This window comes from Myotis davidii, unplaced genomic scaffold (genome assembly GCF_000327345.1).
Source record: "Myotis davidii unplaced genomic scaffold, ASM32734v1 scaffold653, whole genome shotgun sequence".
Taxonomy (NCBI): Eukaryota; Metazoa; Chordata; class Mammalia; order Chiroptera; family Vespertilionidae; genus Myotis; species Myotis davidii.
In genome coordinates this window covers 774,561-783,616 of record NW_006285129.1, presented here as the reverse complement: position 1 = coordinate 783,616, position 9,056 = coordinate 774,561, and the positions used below count along the sequence as shown (strand labels likewise).

Genomic DNA, 9,056 nt, shown 5'->3' with positions numbered 1-9,056 from the left:
CAGCCGCCGGGCGGCAGGCTCGTGGTCAGCCTGTATTCCGGCTCCTGGATATTCGCTGCAAACCTGGAGGTGAACCTCCTCGTGGTGCTGGAAGGCATGCTGTCAATCCCTGCCTCGCTGTTATTCTTTTGGGCGTTAATCACAACCCCCTCCTCCAAAGACCCATCCTGGTCTTGCTCCCAGGAACGCAACCTGTTCGTGTCCGTGAACACCGTAGAGGCCAAGAGCTCGTCCACGGCGGGGCCCGCCAGGCGGTCGGCAGTGGCCGCCATGTCATCCTCATCCTCCATTATTACCCTTCTCTTCGGGGGAACACCGGTCCGGGAGGTGGGCCGGTAGTGGCGGGTCATCGGGCCCCTGGAGCGGAACCTGGTCGGCTGCTTCCCCGTTGAAGCCAGGCCTTGGGCCCCCGCCACCGCCACGGTCCCCAGGCTGAGCAGCAGGGCCCCGAGCAGCGCGCCGGCGGCGGGGACCATGGGGCTGGACCGTGTGGGGCTGGGAGGGAGGCCAGTGACCGGGCTCCTCCTTTCTCTCCCTCCTCCCTTCGGCTCTCACCCACCCGCCGGGTCGTTAGAACCGAGGCCCGCGGCGGGGCTCCGCTGCGCGCGCCACGCCCCTCCCCCGGGGCCTTCGCCTCCCGAAGCCCCAGGGGCTGAGCTGGAAATCCTCGGGGACCCCCCACCTCTACCGGCAGCGAGAACGCTGCCGACCGACCGATTGTGATGTCAGGGGCGCGGGAAAGAGCAGGGCACTTCGTGGGCGCACAGCTTCAATCTCTCGCAATTTATTGACACTACCCATCTGGATTGACTAAAGAAAGGTTTTGAAAACACTCCTTCCCAGGCTCACAGGCAGCAGACATGACTAAGAAGGAATAAGCGGCAGACAGCGGTTCACCAGGCTTTGGGGGGGCGAGGGGGATCACCAGGGGGAGGGGCGTGGACCCCTTGCTGGCTCCCACAGGCAGGCTGGCTGTGCTCAGTGAAGCCCTGCTCTTCCCATGGCCCCTCATCGGGCAGGCGCCGACTGCTGGAATACCCCAGGTGGAGAGATCTCAGCCGCTTCCTTTCAGAGGATGCAGATGACTCCTGGAGATGAAGTGACTGCCCCAGGTTCTACAGCTAAAGCAGGAGAAGACCCACAGCTTTGCACTGGCCCATACAAAAGACCACTCCTTGCTGAAATGAAAGTCACCAGCAGATCGGTTCCAGACCTCAAGCTCTGCTTGGAAGGCAAGGCCTGGGGAGGAATGACAGACACACTGAGACATGAAGATCCCGTGGTACTGCGGCTGACGACGAGATGATTTACAAAACAGCTTAGATGTTTCAGGGGTAAAGGTGTAGGCAGGCTGATATCTTTGCTTGGTTCTAAGGCCTTTTATTCCAATCCCAGGCTAGGTCCTTCCTGAGTCATGGAGATCCTGGTCCAGCCTAGGAGAGAGAAGAACAAATAGTACAGGAACAGGACCTGGGTTTTCTTGTTTATTTGGTATATATATATTTAATTTATTTTTGAGAGAGAGAGAGAGAGAGAGGAGAGAGAAACATCAATCAATTGCCTCCTGCACACACCCTGACTGGGGATCAAACCCGAAACCTAGGTATGTGCCCTGGCCAGGAATAAATCCACAACCTTTTGGTGTACAGGATGATGCTCCAATCCACTAAGCCACCAGGCCAGGGCAGAACCTGGGTTTCACTCGCTGGTTTGGGGAGAAAAGCCAGGTGAATGGAAGGTTGGTGATGCTTGCGTTGGTCATCATTTAGGATTCCTTTGCTCCCCAGCACCCCTCCCCAACTGGATAGTCTCTCCAATTTACTACCAACAAACGTCCCTTTCTAATTTCTGAATCTCCTCTAAATTCTGTGCTGTGATTATTCCTTCATTCCTTGTTGCTTCGGCACTCACATGTAGATTGTTTGTGTTGGATACAGTAGAGTCATGTCCTTAACTTTTTCTCTGCATATGTGCATATTTGCCCAGATGCTTCGGAACATCTGAAAGCAGGGCCTCAGGTTTTTAGTTCCTTTGTGTCTCCCCCAAGGCATTAAGAAAACGGATACTGGCCCTAGCTGGTTTGGCTCAGTGCATAGAGCGTCGGACTTCGGGTTGGAGGGTCCCAGGTTCGATTCCAGTCAAGGGCACATGCCCGGGTTGCGGGCTTAATCCCTAGTTGGGGGAGTGCAGGAGGCAGCTGATCAATGATTCTCTCTCATCATTGATGTTTCTATCTCTCCCTCTCCCTTCCTCTCTGAAATCAATAAAAGAAGAAGAAGAAGAAAAAAAGAAAATGGATACTGGCTTTACACATCCCACCCCAAACCACTATCCTTAAGCTCAGGACTCACCGTCTGACAGCTTCTGGGATGTGGACCTGATCCAAGGAGATGAGTTGGCCCAGTTCTCCCAGGTTGTTCAGAAAACGAATTTTTCGTGTGAACTTGGAACTGAAAAGAGGGGATAAACCATATGTGTTGTATACTGTGAAGAGGGCTCCTGGAGACCCTTACAACGGGAAATGGAACAGGGGGAGAGTGGTTAAAAGACAGGAAAGAGTCAGGATGGGGCCAGTTCTTCTTGATTTTGAAAATGGGAAAGAAGTGGGGAGCATCTGAGATCTTGTTCTAGAGCTTACGTTATCAATTTGGTTCAAATAAACTCATTTAAAAAAAAATGGGAAGAAGGGGAAGGTAGGGGGTCCTTGTCCCCAGAGCTCATACCTGATGAAGGGCCGAAGCAGTGCCAGGCATGCCTTCATATACCACGTGGCATGGACAACCACCAGGGCACGCAGGTTTTTCCTTAGCCTGAAGAAGAATAGGAGATCATCCTATTTCTTCTTCCATCTTTATACCTGAAGATCAGGTGGAGCTATATTCTTTAACTTTCTTCCCTTTTCTAATTTCTAGATTTTTCTGGCAACTGGGTCTAACTTCCATTCTTTTAATTACAATCTCAGCTCCATCCATCTTATTCAACCCTCCATGCTCCTCATTCTTAGGAAATTCTCCTCTCAGAATCCCTCAGCTTGATCTTTGATGCCCCATTTCCCTCCCGTGTCCTACCCTCCTCATATAAGTCCCTTTGGTACACTTCCCCATCCCTCCATGACCAGGCCTATGTATAAAACTCCAGGTGGAAGAAGACCAGTGAGGAGAAAATAAAGAAGAGGGAAGAAGAAAGAGACAAATGAGCAAATGGAAGATGGGGGAAAGGAACAAAGGAGGGAAAAAGATCTGTGGGTCAGGGAGGAAGGCAGAAGAAGATAATGGATTGGAAAGTGAAATCAATGGCAAGACCACAGGGAAAAGATAGGGTGCCTTCTAAATGCCCGGCAATATGCCACTCTGATTTACTTGATTTTCAGAAATAGCCCGCAGCAAAGGTATTTTGCCATTTTGCAAATAAGGAAACTGAGTCCCAGAAAGGTTAAAAGGTTAAGTGACTTGTTCAAAGCCATAGAGCTGATAAAAACAAAATAATCCATCCCCCCTGCCTTCCCTCCTCCTCTCCACTCCCCCACCACACCCCCGCACACACACAAATCCAAAGTCACATAGCTGGTTGGCAAAGGCAAGATTTGAAACTTGATTTCTGTAATCCCAAGAGAGAACAGAAGACAGGAAAGGCTTGGAAAGGGGTGTAGAGGGACAAAAAAGAGGAAGAACTAAATGGAAGTAGAAAGAATGGAAAGATGGAAAAGGGTAAGGATTGATAAAACAAAACAAGGTAAAATAGGCTCATAGCCCCTTCTTCTGAGGCTCACCGCCGATCCAGAGTCCGGTAACACTGGCGTATCCAGCTCAGAGGTGGAACTTGAGCCCTGCTTGTGCCTCCATTCAAATGAACAAGCAGATAATTTTCTGCTACCAGCAGCTCCAGAGTTCCCACCATATACCTGGAGGGACAAAATTGTCAGGAAAGGTTTATGTTTTGGGCTGTGGGAAATGAGACTCTACAACCAGCTACTGATCAAGAATGGGTTTCTTTCTTACTTTTCCCTCCCTAACCTCCACCCTGGAGCCCTTCAGGCCTTCCATCTCACCTAAATAAGTGTTCCATGACATAGGTATAGTTGGGAATGCTGCTTCTGGGTAGATAACAGGAAGCAAAGAGGATGACAGCATTGAGGCCCTCACCATGGTAACCTGGGAAGGAGAAGGAAAAATTGACAGACCTGGTTAGGTTGAGGGACTCTGAGGATTGTGAACCCAAAAACAAGGTTCCAGCTTCGGCATTTTATTCCAGCAGTCACCGTTCTCACCCCTCCACTTATGCTAGCCATTACCTCCATGAGATAGGACTTTCTTATAGGGCTCAATGACAGTCATGTCCACTCGCTGCTCCCTCTGCCCTGTCCGGAAAACCCTCCAGCGATGGCCGTCTTCTCCAGCCACATCCCACATACAACCCTGGCCCAGCCTTTCAGCTGCCTCACTGGCCCCCAGGCCCTCTGCCTGGGGTAGCTCATCTAAAAGAGAGGGATGGGGAAGGGTCAACAGGGCGGAATACACACCTTCAGTATCTTGTACCTTCCCCAGATGCCTAGAGTTGATTACTCAACTTCTCATTCCTCAGTTTTCCCCCATGACTCTAGCCCTAGTTTGTTCAATACACCCAGACCCTTGCGGGTTTCAATTTCCTGTGACTTATTTTCCTCACAGTGGTCTTGAGGTAACCTTGACTCTGGTAGGTCAATGGCCCTTGACAGTATCAGTTTTTTTCTGGATTTTTTATTTCTTTCTTTCCACACTTCTCCTTGGGTGAGCTCACCTATTCCCATGTTTCAGTTACCACCAATAAGGTGATGACTTCCAAATTTGCCTCTTTAACCCAGGCTTCTCTCTTCACTCCAGACCCATGTCCCTACATGCCTAGACTGGACATCTCCACCTTGTCTGTCTCTGTCATCTCCTAGTCACCAGACACAAAGTGCAACTCAACGACATGCTCCCTCCTCTCTCCCATATTTCCTTTCTTGGTGAATGACCCCCTCTCTCTAGCTTCCTGAGAGAGAAAATTGTACACCGTCCAAGACTCTTTCTTCTCTATCAGCCCTCAAGCCAACTGGACTCCAGATCCTCATTCCTCTACCTCCATTACAGTCTTTCCACTATTACTGTCCTGGTTCAAGTTCTTACCCAGCATTAGGACAAGCCTCCTAACTGGCCTCCCTGCCTTTAGTCTGTTTTCCTCCATTCCACCCTCTACACCACCACTAAAGCAAGCTTTCTGTTCTCCCCTACCTTCTTTACTGAAATGGCAATATACTATACCCACTAATTCTCCAAAATCTTTCCATGACAATAGAAGAGCGGCCTCATTTTAAAAAATAATTGCCTAGTACTTAGTATTCCATTGTATGGATGCACCATAATAGCATTAATATTCTACTGGGGGAGCCCTTAGGTTATTTCCAATCTTTTCAGAGCAATTAAATCTGATCATGTCATTCCCTTGATTAAAAGCATTCAATGACTCCACCCCCCAATTGCCTATCAGATAAAATCTAAATTCCTTAGCATGGTAGCAAGGATCTCCATGATTTGACGTTGCTTATTTAACATAGCACTATTTTTTGTCATTCTCTCTTCACCTCTCAGCCCTTCATATCTGAGTGATATTATATTTTGTTGTTGTTATTTTATTCCTGGCTCTGGGGACAGCTCCTGATGAAAAAAGTGAAAAGGTGTTATTCATAACAAGCCCCTTTCAAAAACATGGGTTTGTATTAATGAGGTGACATTGGAAAGCCCCTAAGGATTGGTAGCTGGTTGCCAGGGGAACCATCCATGTGATTAGAAGGTTGGAACTCTGGGGAGGGGAGAGAGGAGAGAGAGGTCGTGTTAATCACTAATGGTCAGTGAATTAATCAGTCATGTCTACATAACGAAGCCTCCATAGAAAGCCTATCAGAGGGGTATGAAGAGGCTCTGGGTCAGTTAACGCATGGAGGTGCTAGGAGGGTGGTGTGCCTGGAGAGGGCCTGGAAGCTCCACACCCCTGCCCACTCACCTCGTCCTATGCATCTCTTCCTTCTGGCTGTTCCTCTTACAACAAATCTGTAATCCAGTAAGTAAATTGTTTTCCTGAGTGCTAGTGAGCCATTCTAGCAAATTATCGAACCTGAGAAGGGGGCATTGTGTAGCCAGTTGGCCAGAAGCACAGGTGACAACCTGGACATGCCCCTGGTGTCTGAAGTGGGGGGAGGAGCCACAGTCTTGTGGGACTGAGCCCTTAACCTCTGGGGTCTGTGCTAACTCCAGGAAGTTAGTGTCATAACTGAATCTTAGACACTTGTTAGTGTCTGGGGAGTTGGAGAATTGGTTGATATGAGGAAAACTCACACATCTGGTGTCAGAAGTGTTATGAGTAGAGAAAAAAGTTTTCCTTAATATTTAGTCATGCTTAATCCTTTGAGTTCCCAACATGTCATGCTATCGTCCTAGTTGCTTCTCCAACTGCCTGATAAAACAACTGCTCAGAATCACCTCCTCTGTGAGGTCTTAGGCAGAACTGACCTTTTCTTTCTCCCTGTGTACATTGTACCATGTACACAGGCAGGCCATAACCTTTAACTGCACTTATTTGTATATATGTTTATTTCTTACCAAACAGGTAATTCTCTGAGGGTAGGGATCTTATTCATCTTTATAACTCCAATTTTAGCTCAGTGATGGCATGCAACAGTCATCCAATAGTTTTTCTTCATAAACAAAGGACCCTACCCCTCCTCTATTGGACTACTCTCCCATTGGATTTCTAGGTTCTACCTTTCCATCCTCAAGAACCAATTTTGCTGACCTTACCTCTCAGTCCCCACCTTATTAGTTCTAACTTCAGTCCCATTAAATCCATCCTGAGCTTTATCACGGGCCTCTACTTCTACCTGCTTGTCCCTCAGGTTTCTTTCCCACCTTCCCATTCAAATTCATGTCCACTGTCCAGCTTCTCAGAGTCTGAAGGTGTCTCCAATTCGTCTATTTCCAGGTCAGTACTGTCATCAGGAGAGGAAGGTACAGAGTGGATGGGAGAAACACCATTATCTCCAGGCCCCTTCGTCAAATTCAGTCGTAACTCTGGGGCAGAAAGACGTTTACGCATGCGGCGCTGGCCACACAGGGCTAAAGTGCTGGGGGTACCTGGGTAGGGGTAGGGGGACAAAAAAATAGAAAGATGCGTGTGTGTTGGTTAGGATTCCTTGTATGTGGAAATGATAATATGGGGTGAATTCTAAAGGACTAACACAGGGGACAGTTGGGAAAAGGGAAGTAGAACTGCAAAGGGATGAGGGCGGCATAACCCTCCACTGGATTAGAATCAAGAACTTGAGGCCTAGGTCCTAACTGACTTACCTGCCTGTGAGTCCCTTTTAGGATCGTCGGGGTCTTCAGAAGAGTCAGACTCTTCAGGAAGCAATCTGGAGGGGGAAAAAGATTAAAAGGGGGAAGAAACGTAGGCTAAAGGCACCAAGCCAGGTATCAATTCTCTCTCCTTGCCATGAGTTTACACCTCTGCTTTCCTACTCCCACCTCTTCAAGTTCAAATTTGCCACCCTTGCCCTCCATTTGTGACCATCACTTCCGTCTCCCAACCTCCCTCTCACCTCCTCACCTGGGGAACTCTTCGTCCTGCCATTCCTCCTTCAGCTCCAGTTCTCCAAGTCTCACGGAGGCTCCTAGTCCTGCTGCTTCTGCATTCTCCCTGACCCTAAGATCGTCCCCCGGCCCCCGGAAGAAAAGATGATCATGAGACAAATTAGGTAATGTCTTGAGGGAACTGGATTATACGTAGGAGACACAGGAATGAAGAATAGTAATTAAGGGGCAGAGCAGAGAACAGGCCTTGAAAATAACTTGTCTGGTAGATGTTTCTACCATCTTGAGCACTTGCTGGAAACAGGTCACCCCTACTGCTTGGGCTTAGGAGCAGGGGAAGGGGAGATGTAAAGCTCATCATATTTACCTCTATGGCAGCTGCTCCACCTACACAGTAGGGGTGAGAGGTATTCCACATGACCATTGGCTGGAAGCCGACAGACCTGCCCAGCTGTCACTTGGCAAAGTCCAGGAAGATGGCACCTAGGCAGGCCTGCCTTTCCTCCACCTGCTGGGGAGTGGTCAGGGGAAACCAGGTCTAGGTGGAGGGGAGAGGAAGAAGGTGAGGAGGAAGAGATCTGCTGGGGAGAGCCTGGACCCAAACTTAGTTCTGGGTCAGCTTTCCTGACAGCCGTTCTGGAGTATGGGGGTGAGAAAACAGAGAATAGGGGCATATTTATCAGACACAAAATATAGGAACTTCCTTTACAAAAACACACACTAGGGAATTACCCTGGACTCCTTATTCACCAGTTCCCATACCATACCAACATTTCCTACCTAAAGCCACCCCATCCCTTCTCTGTAAATTAATTCCTACAGCTTTTTTTTTTTTTAGGTTGTAAAAGTAAAAATTTTTATTTTGATTGATTTCTCAATAATTCCTACAGCTTTATCGCCTCTAGGAACCCAAGATTAGACGTGGTGAGAGTTGGATGGTGGGGAAAGTCCCAAGAGTATTCACTTTTTTGTTTCCAACCAAGTTAGCTAAGGTGTTACTTACCCCAGAGCCAATGTCTTTTCTCCTGCCTCTTGTGTAGTTCCCATCTTCACAAATGTGCCCCCTTCTTTAAACACCTGGAGTCCTCAGGGAATTGGTCGCCCCAGCTCTCCAACAATTCTCTACCCTTTCTCTGCCTCAGCTGTTGTTGTCTTGCCTCTAAGGAGGAAGGTGTGGAAGGGAGGTAACCTCACTCTCAAACAGGTTTTGCCACCTCCCTTCTCAATGAGCAGGTTTGCCCAAAAGAAAAACCATGCCTATGTGGGGGCGGACTTTGGGGGAGGAGAGTACCTTTTCTTTTCTTTTTTAAATTGATGTTTTTAGAGAGAGGAATGGGGGAGAGAGAGAAACATCGATTGGTTGCCTCCAGTATGCGCCCCAACTGGAGATTGAACCTGCAACCTAGGTATGTGCCCTGACTGGGAATCGAACCCACCACCTTTTGGTGTATAGAA

At 48.5% G+C, this 9,056-nt stretch overlaps 2 protein-coding genes across 6 annotated transcripts in view; both read right to left on the bottom strand.

The window, feature by feature from the left end:
- Positions 1-476, bottom strand: part of LOC102767733 (chromosome unknown open reading frame, human C1orf56) — a 3,129-nt gene extending 2,653 nt beyond the window's left edge. Inside the window, exon 1 of the mRNA XM_015558688.1 lies at positions 64-476. Within this exon, the coding sequence (XP_015414174.1) occupies positions 64-476 (413 nt within the window). The remainder of the gene's footprint in view (positions 1-63) is intronic.
- Positions 477-762: 286 nt separating this feature from the next.
- BNIPL (BCL2/adenovirus E1B 19kD interacting protein like) lies at positions 763-8,852 on the bottom strand. 5 transcript variants are annotated; one of them, XM_015558744.1, is made up of 12 exons: positions 8,605-8,852; positions 7,969-8,139; positions 7,610-7,713; positions 7,359-7,423; positions 6,921-7,145; positions 4,292-4,474; positions 4,049-4,151; positions 3,770-3,901; positions 2,724-2,810; positions 2,352-2,450; positions 1,039-1,433; positions 763-1,007 (listed from the first exon to the last, which is right to left on the bottom strand). In XM_015558744.1, exons 2-11 carry the CDS (start codon positions 8,023-8,025, stop codon positions 1,397-1,399), a joined length of 1,092 nt encoding a protein of 363 aa, XP_015414230.1. In that variant the 5' UTR covers positions 8,026-8,139; positions 8,605-8,852; the 3' UTR covers positions 763-1,007; positions 1,039-1,396. The 5 variants fall into 5 exon arrangements, with proteins under 5 accessions (XP_015414230.1, XP_015414231.1, XP_015414233.1 ...); XM_015558745.1 differs by lacking the exon at positions 2,724-2,810 and having other exon boundaries at positions 8,605-8,850; XM_015558747.1 differs by lacking the exon at positions 7,969-8,139 and having other exon boundaries at positions 8,605-8,848.
- Positions 8,853-9,056: the final 204 nt, after the last annotated feature.

What these genes read in the sequence shown, in the direction of transcription:
- BNIPL (XM_015558744.1), bottom strand. Translation starts at nt 8,025, where the DNA reads ATGGTCATGTGGAATACCTCTCACCCCTACTGTGTAGGTGGAGCAGCT. An exon ending in GTGGAGCAGCTGCCATAGAG is followed by an intron (nt 7,714 to 7,968) that starts GTAAATATGATG and finishes GGACGATCTTAG; the next exon opens with GGTCAGGGAGAATGCAGAAG. An exon ending in CTGCTTCGGCCCTTCATCAG is followed by an intron (nt 2,451 to 2,723) that starts GTATGAGCTCTG and finishes CCCTCTTTTCAG; the next exon opens with TTCCAAGTTCACACGAAAAA.